The 16,807-nt window shown below is 34.5% G+C and overlaps 1 protein-coding gene across 3 annotated transcripts in view; it reads left to right on the top strand.

Annotated features, from left to right (window-relative positions):
- The window catches only part of CEP135 (centrosomal protein 135), a 62,103-nt gene that overhangs the window by 1,997 nt on the left and 43,299 nt on the right, over positions 1-16,807 (top strand). For all 3 annotated transcript variants that reach the window (XM_064486417.1, XM_031434254.2, XM_010983064.3), the window contains exons 2-9: positions 1,028-1,185; positions 2,687-2,877; positions 3,643-3,810; positions 6,060-6,201; positions 7,784-7,868; positions 12,399-12,527; positions 13,773-13,988; positions 16,267-16,332. In XM_064486417.1, the coding sequence (XP_064342487.1) occupies positions 1,073-1,185; positions 2,687-2,877; positions 3,643-3,810; positions 6,060-6,201; positions 7,784-7,868; positions 12,399-12,527; positions 13,773-13,988; positions 16,267-16,332 (1,110 nt within the window). In that variant the 5' untranslated portion in view covers positions 1,028-1,072. The remainder of the gene's footprint in view (positions 1-1,027; positions 1,186-2,686; positions 2,878-3,642; positions 3,811-6,059; positions 6,202-7,783; positions 7,869-12,398; positions 12,528-13,772; positions 13,989-16,266; positions 16,333-16,807) is intronic.

Raw genomic sequence — 16,807 nt, 5'->3', positions numbered from 1 at the left:
TACATGTATGTGGCTTCTATTGCTCAAGTGATGTTTTTAAAATTCATCCATGTGGTTGTATCATGGGTGTATAACTACTGATACACGTCCCTTTTATTCCTGAGTAGTATTACATTGTATAAATATGTATAGTTTATTTTTTCTTCTACTGTTGATAGATACATAGGTTGTTCCCTGTTTGGGGCTATTATGAATAAAGCTGCTATGAATATTCTTGTAGAGTCTCCTTGTAGATGTTTATTTTCATTTCCTTGAGTAAATACTTCGGAATAGAATTACAGAATCACAGGATAGAAGTATGCTTAACTTTATAAGAAACTGCCAGACTTTTTCCACAGGGGTTTTACACTCCTGTCAGCAATGTGAAGATTCCAGTAACTCCAAATCCTTGGCAACATTTGGTATTGTGCCTTTAATTTTAGCCAGACTAGTATGGGCGAAGTTGTATCCCATGGTGGCTTAATTTGTGTTTCCCTGATGTCTCATGGTGTTAAGCACCTTTTCACATGATTATTCTCATCACATATCTTTTGCAAATATTGGCCCGTTTTCTTATTCGGTTGTCTTTATTATTGAATCTTAAGAGTTCTTCCTATATTCCATGTACAAATCCTTTGTTAGATATTATGAGTATTTTCTCCTTTTGTTTTTGTTTTGTCAAACAAAAGAGTGTATTTTGATGACTAGACATTTTAAATGTGAAGAAGTCCGATTTATCAAATTTTTCTTTTATATTTAATGCTGTTAAAAAAGGCCTCTCAGTGTTCTCTGCCTATCTCCGGCTTTTTTTCCTTCTAGAAGCTTTATTGTTTTAACTTTAATGTACAGGTTTATGAGGAGATACTTATTTTAGTGCAGCAACATAAATATCATAAGCATTGGATTTAAATCTATCTAAATATTCCAGAAGGCTGCCTACCTGAAAAGAAACAAAAAAACATTGCTTCATATTAAACGAATCTTTTCTTTTAGCATGAAATAATAATAATAGCTAATAATTGAATGATGTTTCACCTTTTTCTTTTAGGACTTTAATTTTTGGACGTGAATAAAACTAGTTTTGGAAGATAAGATGACTACAGCTGCGGAAAGAAAGTATGTTAATATTAGGAAAAGGCTGGATCAGTTGGGATACCGCCAGACTCTGACAGTGGAGTGTTTACCTTTGGTAGAAAAACTTTTCAGGTAAAGCTAAAAATACAGTTCTAAACCTGTGTGATCCTTAATGCCATTTATCTAGTTTCTGATTGAACTTCTGCTTCAGTAAAGAAATGGGTGGAGTTTTAAAAAGTCCTTAAATCGTCTGAAGCTCCTCTGTTCTTAGGTCCTTCTCCCCTGTCATCAGTTCAGGGCCTCCGCATTGCAGAACTCCTGAGTCAGCCATTTAAACTATGCCGTTCAGAGTAAATGTTTCTGAGGATTTTGCCTGTGAATAAAAGTACAATTTTTAATGTGATTTTCTGATATAGTTAGAAGTTCTGTATCTGCTTTACCCACTGGTCTTTATTTTTCATTGAAATACAGTTGACATGTCCCTGGGCTCTAATTACTGTTACATCTGTAATGGTTCTCTAACGTGGCTGGCCATTCCTTTACCTGTTACATATTACTTTAACTGAAAGAGTCTTTGTGATTTTTGTTCTTTTCCACGAGTTCTGTTACTGTGATCTGAGACTCGAGCAGGGAAGTTGCTCAGGAAGCTTTTGCGGTAGGACTGCAAGCGATGATGAGGGAAAGGAGAGAACGAGCATGAAAGATACCTTGTGGTCTTCAGTAGGGTCTCTAGGATCCCTCATGATCTAGTTCTGGAGCTGCATTTCAGAGTTATAGGGTAGAAGGATGTTTAACTTTCTAAGAAACTGGCAAACTTTTTCCACAGTGATTTTACACTTGCACAGCTTCATCTCCCGTGTATGAACCACTAGAAGCTCCTAAACACATGTACACTGTCACCCTTGGTCTCTCCATATGTAAAGCCCTTCTCCCCTCTCCCGCCTTCCTTGCTGGGATGCTCGGTTAGCTGTATGGCCCGCAGGATTCTGTCACACCTGCCGCATGTAACCTGAAATACTCATCATAGTTAGAAACTTGTTTTGTCTTCCCGTTAGAATGCAAACTTCATGAGACCATAGGCTGACTCGATCGCTGCTATGCCTAGGGCAGGCTGAGCACATAGTTGGCACTGAACTATTTGTTGAGTTTATCACGTAGTATTATAATTTTTGACAAATTGTTAGTGGAATATAAGCTCCGTGACAGTGGGTTCTCTGCTGTGTTGCCTGCTCAGTAAGTATCGATGGACTGACTGTTCCGCTGGTCTCTGTTCTTAGAGTGATTCTTATTTGTTGTGGTCCTTGTTCTTAGCATATAGCAGACATTCAGTAAATATTCGTTGAATAAACAAATAAGTTTCACAGATCCCACAGCATCAGGTAACTAATTAGATATGGGGGACAAGTGAGAGAGATTCTAACTATGTGGCTCATAACTTTCAATTAATTCTGTTTGAAGAAATTTTTGAGTACTTCCTGATACTTTGAAAGACTCCTAGTGTTTGTTTATTTTTGGATTTGAGCCCACTTAGCATTAACATTTATTTTAAGTCTTTTTAGAAATATGTTTTTAGTTATTAAAGGTTAATAGGCTGTTTTCTTGTATTTACATTTTTTTTGTTCTTTAATATTAGTGATCTAGTTCATACAACTGAAAGTCTTCGGAAATCAAAATTATCTGCTGTGAAAGCTGAAAAAGAAAGTGCCAATTTCGATTTTGTATTGGAACCTTATAAACTTGAAAATGCAAGATTGAGTAGGGAAAATAATGAATTATACCTGGAATTAATGAAACTGAGAGAACAATCAGGCCAACACATTAAAGGTAAAACTATGATTTTTTAAATGCAATATTTTTGCCCTTTTTGTCTTATATGTAGGAAAAAAGCTAGTCTACTTTTAAAACTATTGATTAGAAAACGTGACAGTCTTCCTGTTGACAGCTCTTGAAATATCGTAGGGTATGTTGAAGAGTTCTCAAGAAGGAAAATAAATTTGCATTCCATAGCTAAATTCATCTTCACTGTATGAGGATTACATTTTTAGAATTAAAATTGCTGTAGAAAATATTAAATGCTGGTACTGAAAAAAAATGTTCTTGAAACAACTTTGTTATTCTCTTATGGGAAATAAGAAGAGTAAAGTGAGGTGAAAGCCACATATCGTTCTGATTCTTTACTTCCCTGTCTTTGACCTGGAAGGTAGGAATGGAATAATTTCAAAGGTACTGAGCAAAGAGTAATTATATGGCTAACTTAGTATAAACTCTTCTTGTACTTAGTGGAAAGCCCTCTCTAATACCTGGCATGAATTCATAATCCCTTAGCATCATATCCAATTTATTGGATCAGAAATCATGATTTATATTAGGCTTATAAAGCAGAAGAAAAATGTAGTTTCTTTTTGTGCTTAGTGATTTATTTGCAGTTTTGTTAATAGTGGTAGAAGACGTATAGCCTTTCCAGCAAAGCATACGTAAGACTCAGGTGGAGCCTTTCGAATTACTGTGACTTTTTGTATTTTGTGAAATGGAAGCACTTCTTACATTTCTTGATCTGTAAAATAGTCTTTGAATCTTTTTCATTTTAAGAGTTGAAAACTACACTGAAAAAGTGTGCACATGAAACAGCTGATCTGAAATTTCTAAATAATCAGTATGTTCATAAACTCAGACTTTTAGAGAAAGAGAGCAAAGCTAAGAATGAAAAAATTCAACAACTTCAAGAAAAGAATTTGCAAGCTGTAGTACAAACCCCAGGTGAGTCTGTTCTTTCTTAAAACAAGTTATACACGTCTGATCTTTTAAAAATATTAAAACTGTTGACTGAGATGGGGCTTTGGATTTTCATGCTTAGACTTTAGTATTTGAAAAGATGTGTTGGATAGTCACAAAAACTTTCAAATTTATTTCTGAAGATCCAGCTCGTATCTTACATGTATGCTTAAAAACTTCTGTAATAATAGCTTCCTAGATACAAGCAGTCTAACTTCAGTGCCTAAAATTTTATTTCCTTAATCATTAATTAAAATTTTTTCTGTTATTATTATCACTATTATTATTTTAGTTCTAAAAGTAATTCATACTCATTTTGAAAATGATGCACTTTCTTATTTCTTAGTTTATTTTACTGTTTTTAGCTTTATGCTCAGTAGTTCTCAAGCAAGGAAAAAGAAATGATGGGGCATATCCAGAGTTAATGGTTGTCTGGGCATAAAGTTGGTGGAAGAATCTCCAGTACTGGTAATAAGATCACGGATATGTCTAAACCATGGAATTAAGATTATGGAAGTAACTGAGGCCTAATAAAGTACTGAACTATGAGACTAGGTAGAGACTGAGGGATTACAGAGCGTGGTGAGGACCAATGGTCATTTGGTCAGAACGAAAATTTCTATCATAAGAGAGTTGAAGACCTGGAAACTGGCTCAGTTCTAACCCATGACAAAGTCCAGGCATAATCATGTTACCATGTACCTGTAGCTGAGTGAAGAGGAGCCTCATGAGAGTTGAGGAATTGTGAACCGAGTGGCCAGGGCTGGGGAGGAATCAGTGGGGCTTGAAATGGCAGGAAATGAGATGGCAAGGAGGACTGTGAGCCAAAGGCAGAACAAATGGAGAAACATGGGAGAAGATCTCGGAAGTAACTAGAAGATTAAGGGGGAAAAAAAAGGATAATTAGATTTTCTGAGAAAAGAGTGGGACAGATTGAAGAGAGATTTAGGAGGTGTAATCTTTAAATTTTAGTGCCTGCATGTGGTAGACTTGGAAAGTAGAGGAATCCCCAAGTTTCTGTTTCACATGAATGAGTGCCTGGATGATACTGTTCCTTAAGATAACGTGGAAAGCAGAGCAGGGATCCACCCTCCACAGAGGGTATGCTGAGTATGTTATATCCACGAGACATTCACATTGAGATTCTAGGATGAAGCAGGATATGTAGATCTGTTCTCAGAAGTGTGGTCCCAGATGGAGATTCAAATGTGGGGATCATTTGAATATCATGTGAATTGAAGCTACGACTGTAGTAAGGATTATCTAGTGAGATTATGTAGAGTGGGAAGAGAGGAGAACCAAAGACAGACCCTAGGAAAGTTGGCATCTAAGGCCCTGGTGGAAGCAGAGGGTCTTTGAAAGAAACTGAGAAGGAGCAACCAAGGAGGAGAACCAGGAGATAAGGGGAGAAGAAAATGGCTTACCTTGCTCAGGTGTGTAACTACAAGCAGGTCATTTAAATACTTTTGACTTGGTTTCTTCAACCTCAAAACAAGAGATTAGAAGTATAAAAAATTTGTTAGGATTCTGAAGAAGACAAACTTGTGGGTTATGTTTGTTCTTTGTGAAGATCAATTAGTTTTTCAAGTACGTGTCTAATCTTGGCCAGATACTGGAAAATGTAAGTTATCCATGTGGTTTGGACCAAGACAGGATATATCTAGCCATAAACAGAAATTACTCCTTCTGCTTTTAAGGATAATTAAGAAAACATTTCCCTCTAATTCAGAGTATACATTTTGTTGTATACTAATTTTGCTTCTTAAAGGTTCAATTATCTGCTCTTTTGGCATTGCTTAATAATGTCTATTTTAGTTATCACTGCCTTGAGCTCCTTGTTTGACAGTTTCCTGCTGGTGATGACTTCTTGAGCCTATAATAGTGGATACCACAAGGTGCACTCAACTTTTAATCTTGCCAAAGTGTGGTCCCCATTTAGTGGAGGAACAGATTAAATCTGGGCATATGTATTAAGCATGCAGAAAATAAAGCTTGCTTTATTATTGTGTCTTATTGAAGTTTTCAGGAGTACATTGTTTAGTTGAAGATGAGGTGGGTATTTATATATATAAGTATTTATCTATATGAGGGAGAAACATTTTATCAGTATGTAATATGAGCTAGAGACATACCTTATAACAAAAAGGCTAACCTTCTGAAATGCTTAATTCTAAGACAATGTTTTGTTTTGTTCTCAATTTTTTTTTTTGAAACACACGTTTGTATTTTTTTAGGTGGCAAAAAAAGAAGTATTGCTTTCAGGCGCCAGCGTATGCAAATTGACGAACCGGTGCCTCCCTCTGAAGTCAGTTCATATCCGGTTCCTCAGCCAGATGACCCTTACATTGCAGACCTCCTGCAAGTGGCTGATAACAGGTGCATTAAATAATTCTTTGTTGGCTCTAGTTAATTGATCACTTGGTTAACAGTAAGTTTCTTGATAGTAGCGGTTCTGTCTTAATTATCATTATGTTTGGTGCCTAGCATAGAACTTTCTGAATAAGCACTCACTAAATGCTTTCGGAATGTATTCTGAATATAGAAGGTTTCTATTTGTTTTGAAACTTCGATTTCAAATAGATCATGTATCAGATGTTTCTGTTCATATTTGCTTGAAAACAATTCAGTGCCAATCAAGAGCCTGTTTCAGTAGAGTTGCTTTGACATTTAGTTTCATCACCCAAGTAATCTTTTACAGACTCTATTGGTTCAGATTTTTGTCAAATGCCAGTAGACATGAATAGATTTGTAACTGGCTTTGACATTCTTGCTTCATGATTCTCTAGCTGTATATGCTGGTATCTCCTTAAATTGGAATCAGATATAAATTCTGTTTTAATTAAAACTTCAGTAAGCTCTCTGGGAAAGGCATTATGTAGGTGTTCTGGGGATGTAAAGATAAGGTGATGTTGCAGCTTTTGAGAAGCTTACAATCCAGTAATGAAGATGAGACAAGGGAAATAACACAAAATGTTCAGAAAATTGTAAGAGGAACACAAGCAGGAGAGCGCTAGTGGCAGCCAATCTGGTCACAGCTGCAGAAACACTTTAAAATGTGGAATATACAAGTGGAAGTGATTAGTGTAGTGAGCCTTTTACTTTGTAGATTATGCAGAGAATATGGGGGAGTTTTCTGCTTTATTAATCTCAATGTAACAAAAAAAAAATACAGTGGGTGAGATACTAATTAGAATCTCTTAGCTCAGTTATTCTCACACAATATTAGGTACCTGTATTTTTAGTTATCTGACCTTACCCATGAAATATTTTGTGTTTTGTTTTTCTGGTTCAGTTATAACTAGGACTTAGTGTGTTAGTATTATTTAAGGAGTTTTTTTGGCTGCATATGTATCACTCTCTTTTTCTTTCTTGTGTCTTAACATTCTTCTTTTCTATCAAACCATTGTAGATGGCATCGATCTCTTATTTGTTTTAATTTACACATGCACATTTAATTGTATTCAGAATCATTTGTGCATAAAGTGTGCATGTTAAGTTGGAAAATTGTAGTATGTCTCAATATTTTTCTTCTCTTCCAGATTGTAGCACAGTTCAATAGAAAATACAGGGTCATTTAGGGTTAGAAAACATTTGAGTCTCTTATTTCATTTAATGATACTGTGAATTTTGGACTAGACACTTAGTTCCCTGAACTTAGGAATTGGCAACAGTACCTCAAAGAGTTGTCTTAAGGATCAAAATGCAGTAGTAGACATAAAATAATCTTGAGTTTCAAATTATTTACCACTCAATTTTTTATCTATTCTTGTAGAAGTAAATCTCCAAGATGTTGTTCTCTGTTCATGCTGTGGCTTTGGAACCCTTTGGCATAGCGCTTCGTACCTCATTGAGAAACAGAAAGTAGAGAGTTTTTAAAAGAAGGCATTTAGTTTCACTTCTTATTATTTTTTAATTTCTTAACAAATGTATGTTGGCATTAGTTATAAATGTGTTTCAGAATTCAAGAACTTCAACAAGAAGTCTACCAGTTACAAGAAAAGTTAGCAATGATGGAAAGCGGACTGAGAGATTATAACAAGCAGGTAGGATTTTTATTAACTTACATAGTAGGGATTGAGATGGGTGTGCTGTGATTGTAAATGGAATTGGGTTATATTTGATACTACTGATACTAAGGGTTTTTTTTTTTAACTGATCTCTGGTTGATTTACAAAGTTGTGTTAATTTCTGGTGTAGAGCAAAGTGATTCACTTATATATGTATTTTTTATATATTTATATTCTTTTTCATATTCTTGTCCATTATAGTTTATTACAGGATATTGAGTATAGTTCCCTGTGCTAAACAGAAGGACCTTGTTTATCTATTTTATATATAGTAGTTTATATCTGTTAATCCTAGACTCCTAATTTATCCCTCTCCCACCCCCTTTCCCCTTTGATAACCATAAATTTGCTTTCTATGTCTGTGAGTCTGTTTCTGTTTTGTAAATAAGTTCATTTGTATCACTTTTTTAGATTTTCGCATATAAGTGATATCATATGGTATTTGTCTTTCTCTTTCTGACTTACTTCACTTACTCTGATAATCTTTAGGTCCATCCATGTTGCTGCAAATGGCATTATTTCATTCATTTTTATGGTGGAGTAGTAGTCCATTGTGACACCACATCTTCATTATTCATCTGTCGATGGACATTTAGGTTGCTTTCATGGCTTGGCTATTGTAAATAATGCTGCTATAAACATTGGGGTACATGTATCTTTTCGAATTAGAATTTTTTTCTGGATATATGCCCAGAACTGGGATTGCTAGATCATATGGTAACTCTATTTTTAGTTTTTTAAGGAACCTCCATATTGTCCTCCATAGTGGCTGCACCAGTTTACATTCCCACCAGCAATGTAGGAGGGTTCCCTTTTCTCCACATCCTCTCCAGCATTTGTTATTTGTATACTTTTTAATGATGGCCATTCTGACTGGTGTGAGGTGATACCTCATTGTAGTTTTGTGATGTTCTCTCTGGTAATTAGTGATGTTGGGCATCTTTTCATGTCCCTGTTGACCATCCGTATGTCTTTGGAGAAATGTCTAATTAGGTCTTCTGCCCTTTTTTGATTGGGTTGTTTGTTTTTTTGTTATTGAGTTTTATGAGCTGTTTGTATATTTTGGAAATTAAGGCCTTGTCAGTCACCTAGTTTGCAAATGTTTTCTCCGAGTCTGTAAGTTATCTTTTCGTTTTTTTTTTTCTTTATGGTTTCCATGGCTATGCAAAAGCTTATAAGTTTGATTAGGTCCCATTTGTTTATTTTTGCTTTTATTTCTATTGCCTTGATAGACTGATAGAAGAGAACATTGGCACAATTTATGTTGGTGAGTGTTCTACCTATGTTCTCTTCTAGGAGTTTCATAGTGTCCTGTCTTATATTTAAGTCTTTAAGCCATTTTGAGTTTATTTTTGTGTATGGTATGAGGGAGTGTTCTAACTTCACTGACTTACATGTGGCTGTCCAGCTTTTCTTGCCTCCTTTGTCAAAGATCAATTGACCTTCATGTGCAGGTTGTAATTTTCTTTTTTTTGGTAGTGTCTTTTTCTGTTTTTGGTATCAGTGTGATGATGACTTCATAGAATGACTTTGGGAGTTTTCTCTCCTCTTCAATCTTCTGGAAGAGTTTTAGAAGATTCAGTATTAAGTTCTGCTTTGTATGTTTGGTAGAATTCCCCAGTGAGGCCATCTGGTCCTGGACTTTTGTTTGCATTGGTTTTTTAAAATTACAGATTCTATTTCATTTCTAGTAATTGGTCTGTTCAAGTTATCTGTTTCTTCTTGATTTAGTTTTGGTGGCTGCATGTTTCTAGAAACTTGTCCATTTCTTCTAGGTTGTCGAATTTGTTGGCATATAATTGCTCATAGTATTTTCTTATGGTTTTCTGTATTTCTGCAGTATTGGTGGTTAGTTCTCCTCTTTTATTGCTTATTTTGTTTATTTGTGTCCTCTCTCTTTTCTTCTTGGTGAGCCTGGCCAGAGGTCTGTCAATTTTGTTTACCCTTTCAAAGAACCAGCTCTTAGTTTTATTGATTTTGTTTCTATTGTTTTCATAATCTCTATTTATTTCCTCTCTGATCTTTATTATTTCCTTCCTTCTGCTGACTTTAGTTTTTGTTTGTTCTTCTTTTTCTAATTCTTTTAGGTGGTAGATTAGGTTGCTTATTTGAGATTTTTCTTGTTTTTTGAAGTAAGCTTGTCATCATGAGCTTTTAATACAACTTTTCTTTTTCATCAGTTGGTTGGTAGAATTAATAACTGGAACAGCTAGGTGCCTTCAGATCATTCAGCCCATTCCCTTCATTATGCGTTGAGGTAAATAGTAGTTTTTTGTTTTCTTTTGTTTTGTTTTTAAGGTGAATCATCTATCTCCCCAAATATTATAACTGTATTAACTGTTTCCATCTCAGGAAGTATTTTATTGAAGTTTGTTATGCATTGTAATATGCATTATAATGGTATTTTATATAATTTTTTTACTCTTACTATAGATTTTGTCATTTCGAATATGTCTTTTTGAAAGTTACTCTTCTGTGTTGCCACATTTGTTGCGTGATTCTTCTACAAGTACTAGTACCCCATAAAACAGTTTTCCAAAGAAGCAGGGGAGTTAATAGATGCAGAGTTAGAGCATAACTTTAACAAGCTTTGTTCTTTCATACTTTCTTTTGATGTCTTTGCTAAATTCTGATTTGGATAATTATAGGCTTGCTTTCTTAATAAGCTTACTGAGGTTTAAGTTGGGTAACACGTTTTTTATTTTCTGCACATGACTGCATTTTTTGGAATGAAGAAATCTCCACATACAAATATAGATGTAACTTATGTGTTGGTATAATTATCAATAATATATTATTGATAATTTCTCTTTGGAACTGCTCCACAACTTCATTTTCTTTTGGATTTCCTTTTCTCACCCTTTTTTTTTTAACCTTTTATGTAATATCTTCTTTGCTTTTTGCCACTGCCTGCTCCCTGAAATGTCACTGTTTCCAAGGATTCTGTCCCTGACCCTTCTGTCCCTGTCTGTTTTCTCAGATAATGTTATCTGCTCTCTTAGTTTATTGCCTGAATATTGATGACTCCCAGGTGTCTCAGGATCTGCTGAGCTCCAGATCCGTATTCCTGACTTTACACTGGGAGCTTCCACTTGGATGAAGGCTCTTTGTACACATGTGCTAGTACTGAACTTGCTGTCTTCTGTCTCAAATCTGATTTTCCTCCTATATTGTCTTCTTGGATTGGTAGCATCACCATCTGCCCAAGCCAACATTCTGTAGTCTTTCTAGGGCTCATTCTCCTCCTGTCACATACCACTCACCATGTTTTGTCAGTTCTGAGTACTTTTTAAACTTACTTCTGCTCTGCCGTATCCCACTGTTTTATTTTAGGCCCTAGTTATCTCTCATATATCCCTGCAGTAGGTCTCGCTGCCGCTGATTTTATTCTTATCAAATTCATCCTTTAGTCCAGAGTAATACTTCTCCTTAGCAGAGTACTCCGTGCTTATCATAATTAGTTCCTGCCTAATTCTTCAGACTCACCTCCAACTGTTAGTTCCCTTGCACATTACAATCCAGTCATACTGAGTCATTTTTACTCTCTTAAACATACTGTTGTTTTATGCTTGCTTTGTCACTGCCTGGAACACCCATCCCTCCTTTCTTCTCTTCCTAGCATCATTTATAACCTTTTTGGTCATATTTATTTGATAAGGCCTTCACTTATTTCCATAGGCATGACTACATCATGGAGACTAAATCACTTTATTTCCTGACTATTTTGGTATCCCATATATATTTCTGTTCTACCATTGAACAACATATTAAAGCAATTATTGGTTTACTTGCTTGCTTTTCCTGTAAAGCCATGTGTTCCTGAAAGTCAGGGACCATGTTTTATTCATCCTTGTATACTTAGAACTATGCTCAGTAATTGTTAAATTGAATGCTTGGTTTTTGTTTTCAATTTTTTCGGAAAAGAAAACCAAAGTTTGAAAGTGTGTGGATTTTTCCAGATTCTTGCATGTGAATTCATGGCTGACAGTGATGTTTTTGATCATATGTCTGTTGTTTTCTAAATAATAGATAATTAATTAAATCACCCCAGCCTCATATCCTTTTTAATACTGAGATTCAGTAGCAATTCACTTTTCTTTGTGTCTTCCACTCATTTGTTTATTCCACATTGATTTCACGAGGCACTGAAGTAGTTCAGGCTCAGTTCCAATACTTACTAATTTCTTTTTATATAAACATTACCTAATATTAGAGGAGGAAAAAAAAACAAAAAAATTAAATTAGGAAGAATCTCTTCAATAAAAATACTTATGAAACCTATGCTGACAGTTCTTATGTTGACTTTTTCTGTGCTTATTTTTGCTCTGCATAAATGTATTTCATAATCCCATATAGGTGTGGGTACCTATATGAATGTTAATCTCTTATATATGTTGTGGGACATAAGAAAAATGGAAGTATAGCCAAATAAATGTTTTTCCAGTGTTAATCATTTCAGTTCAAAACCAGATTTTTTTGAATGATAGCATGACTTTCTATCTTCAGATTGAGCTAAGAGAACGAGAGATAGAACGGCTGTCGGTTGCACTGGAAGGGGGTCGCTCCCCTGATATCCTTTCTCTGGAGACTAGAAATAAAACCAACGAGAAGCTTATTGCTCATTTAAATATTCAGGTAATGACTTTTATAATTATTTCACTGAGCATATAAAATCATAAGTATTTGTAATGGTCTATGGGTTTGTAAAAGAGACGGCGTTGTTTATTAGGGTATTATTTACAGTGGGAAAAATTTCATAGAGTATCCAAAATTGGGTGCAACTAAAAAATCAATCTTTTTAAAGAACATTTAATGAGGTAGGAATATATTTACCATAATGGTAAATATTTAGAAGACAAGAACCGTAGCTGCAATGTAACCAACCTTCAGTTTGCTTTTAAAAGAATGTATGTATTCATGCAGAGAGAGAAAATAGTGGAAGAGAATACTCCAAAATACACTAAAAAAGTTTATCTTTGTGTGAGGATAGTCTTCTTTATGATTTTCTCCATTTTCAAAAATTTTATGATTATTTCTTTTATGATATAAAAGATGATTTTTAAAAATATATATAAAAATTAAACATATAGTTTCCATCTACCTATGTAGTGGATTCCCTTGCCATACATTGGGCCTAAGAGTGAAAGAACAGGAGACTTCTGTGAAGCATGACACATGACCTTTATAGATGTCATGTTGCCTGGGCTGCAAGCGGAAGAGAGTAAGTCCTGGATATCAGCAGTAGCTCTAGAGCAGTGCTGTTCAATAGAAAGAGGATATGAGCCACATATGTAATTTAAAATTTCCTAGTAGCCTGATTAAAAAAGTAAAAAGAAAATAGATGAAGTTAATTTTAATAGTGTATTTACCTACATATATGCAAAATATTATCATTTCAATATGTAATCAATGTTGTAAAATATTGTGATATTTTACTTTTTTGTTTGTACTGAGTCTTTGGAATCCTGTGTATATTTTGCATTTATAGCACACCTCTGTTTGGACTAGCCACATTTCAGCTGCTCAGTAGCCGTATGTGGCTGTAAATGGCTACTATATTGGACAGCACAGTCTAGACTAATATTATCATAGTGATAATCTTGTCATACTTATAGAACTCTGTATTGGGAAAAATTTCTTATTTATCCTTTCCTTCCATGCTTGAAAATTGAAGCCAATGGACATATATTTTTACTAAACCATATGTTGTCGGTTTTGCAAATCAAAATAATACATTTGCAAATGTAAAGTACCTGGGGTTTTAATTTTTAGTATTAAAAAATACACATATATAATAGTGTTTTGAAATATTATTTTGAAAATTAGGTATTTAGGATGATTTTCCCATTCATATACCTATGAATTACAAATTCAATTTAGGTTGACTTTCTTCAGCAAGCTAATAAAGACCTGGAAAAGCATATACAAGAGCTTATGGAAACCAAGGAAACAGTAACTACCGAAGTCGTTAATTTAAGTAATAAAAATGAAAAACTCTGCCAAGAATTAACTGAAATAGACCAGCTAGCACAGCAGCTGGAACGACATAAAGAAGAAGTGCTTGAGACTGCCGATAAAGAACTCGAGGAAGCAAAGGTATGTCCAGGCTAGGGAGTGGGTATAGCTCAATGGTAGAGCACATGCTTAGCATGCATGAAGTCCTAGGTTCAATCCCCAGGACCTCCATTAAAATAAATGAATAAATAATAAAAGTAAATAAATCTCTTTTAAAAGAAAAAAAGGTATGTCTAGGTTGGGAGTGTTCATTAATTCTCCTGCAGTATAGTGAGCTTGAGTCCTTTGGATATCTGACTTGGGTCTTTTGGTTTGTTTTGTAATTCAGGTTTTTCTAAAGTGTTATTTACATCCCCTAAGTGCTTGCAGTTGTTCTAGTTGTTTGAGTATCTTTCTGAAGCACACCTGTTCTTAGGATAGCTCTTCAGACTCCATCATTTTTTCCTTCAAGATTTCCATCTCCATCCTTTTACCTATGCATTGTGAGCAGGCTTTGGAAGTTTGTCCTCTAGGTCATTTCATGCTCATGAACCCTTTGAAGGTACTGTTTGAAGCTATGTATGTCCTTGAACATTTTTAAGTTGGTAGCTAACATTTTTCATCTTTAAATTTAAATAAATGCAAAGGATGTGATTTCCAATCAGTTGTAAATATTGATCTCTTAAAACTGTCTTATCATTCTTTTAAATATAGCCAGTAGAATCCAAATGACCCTTCTTGAAATCTCCACAAAGTTTTATCCTATTTTAACATATTTTGTGCTTGAGTATCTTTTTATGATAACTCTGTCAAACATCTCTTCAATTTTTTTTAACATTTTTTATTGATTTATAATCATTTTACAATGTTGTGTCAAATTCCAGTGTTCAGCACAATTTTTCAGTTATTCATGGACATATACACTCATTGTCACATTTTTTTCTCTGTGAGTTATCATAACATTTTGTGTATATTTCCCTGTGCTATACAGTGTAGTCTATTCTACAATTTTGAAATCCCAGTCTATCCCTTCCCACCCTCCACCCCCCTGGTAACCACAAGTCTGTATTCTCTGTCTGTGAGTCTATTTCAAACATCTCTTCAATTAAAACATACATGAATTGAAATTTTTTATTTTAAAAAATGTCCCGTGACTGTAAAGTTCAGAGTGTTAATATTTTCCTCTAAATAGTATTATCATTATAATTATTAGTAATCAGTGGATCGGAGTGACAAGTATAGCACAATGTTGATAAATGAAAAAGTTAAATTGTATTAAATGAAAAAGTTAAATTTTTACTGGAAATACATCTCTTAGTAAGATATAGTGCGAGAAAATAGTGTCTTAATTAAAGTCTTTGACCAGCCCCAAGATTTCAGATTATCTGTTTGTCTGGTGCTTTAGAAGTTTTTTATGTCTAGAGATAAAATCTAGAAATCCAAAAAGGAAATTAAGAAAATAATTCCATTTACAATAGCATCAAAAAGAATAAAATTCTTAGGGATAAACTTAACCAAGGAGGCAAAAGATTTGTACACTAAAAATTATGAAACATTGCTGATAGAAATTAGAGACAGAAATAAATGGAAACACATCCTGTGTTCATGGATTGGAAGACTTTATATAGTTCAAATGTCCATACTACCTAAAACAATCTGAAGATTCAGTGCAACCCCTTCCACATCCCAATGGTGTTTTTTACAGAAATAGGAAAAAATCCTAAAATTCATATGGAATCTCAAGGTACTCAGATGTGCCAAAACAATCTTGAAAATGAAGAACATAATTAATGCAGTTTTAATTTTGCTTTGTGGCTTCCTCTCCTTTTCCACTTCCTTTTGCATATAATGCTGTGCACACAATGTACTGAACATAGCTTCTCATGCCCCATTGGCAGTAATCAAGAATGACAACTTGGCTCAATAAAAGATTCCTACGAGGCTGTGATATTTTAACCTTTGCATTCAGTATTCACAGTTGTAGTATAGAGTATCTAGGTGGGTAGTAGCAAGTGGTGATAGGATAGGAAAATCAGGAAATGAAAGGGCCACATGATGAATCTTAAAAATCAAGCCTCAAGGAAGGTCCCACAAGTATACAGACCAAAAAAAAAAAAAAAAAAAATTCTCAAGTGGCCCTCTTGCTTCACACGTTACAAATAGGTCCTGTAAGCATTCAAGATACTGAGAAATTAAAGAGAAACCTCAACTTTGCCTCCTCTTCACTGAAATTGTGGCTTAGTACTGGCTAAAGCCTCAGATCTCACTGGTAAGAGAGCACATGGACTGCTTGAAAAATGAGTTGGTCTCTTGCACTGTGACTTAGTGATAAGTATTCTTGACGTTTAGGTATTTACCCTAACAGGCTTTTTATTCCTAGAAAGAGATTAAAAAAAAGCTCTCTGAAATGCGGAGTCTTGAAGAAACAATGGGAAAACTTCAGCTGGTGAGTAGGTGTCATATTAAATTGCCAAAATTTTCATTAAGAAAATTTTTGTTTTATTTTACATGTTTTTACCAAGATATAATTTATCTATCATAATTTTCACTCTTTTGAGTGTACAGTTAAGTGGTTTTGGTATAGTACAGAGTAGTGCAACCACCAGTATTGTCTAATCCCAGAACATTTTCATCTCTCCAAAAAGAAACCTCATGCCCATTAGCAGTTAGTTACTCCTCATTTTCCTCTACTCAGCCCCTGACAACTAGTCTGCTTTCTGTTTCTATAGATTTGTCTATTCTGGATATTCTGTGTAAGTGGAATTATATAATATATGACCTTTTGTGTCAGGCTTTTACTTAGCACAAATGCTTTCAAGATTCATGCATGTCATTCTTTTTTATGGCTGATAATATTCCATTGAATGTACATATTTACTTTCATTTATATTTTTACAGTTCTTCAATCTCACGGGTAATAG

The sequence above is a fragment of the Camelus dromedarius genome, chromosome 1, assembly GCF_036321535.1.
Source record: "Camelus dromedarius isolate mCamDro1 chromosome 1, mCamDro1.pat, whole genome shotgun sequence".
NCBI classification, from domain to species: Eukaryota; Metazoa; Chordata; class Mammalia; order Artiodactyla; family Camelidae; genus Camelus; species Camelus dromedarius.
This window is presented reverse-complemented; position numbering and strand designations above follow the sequence as displayed.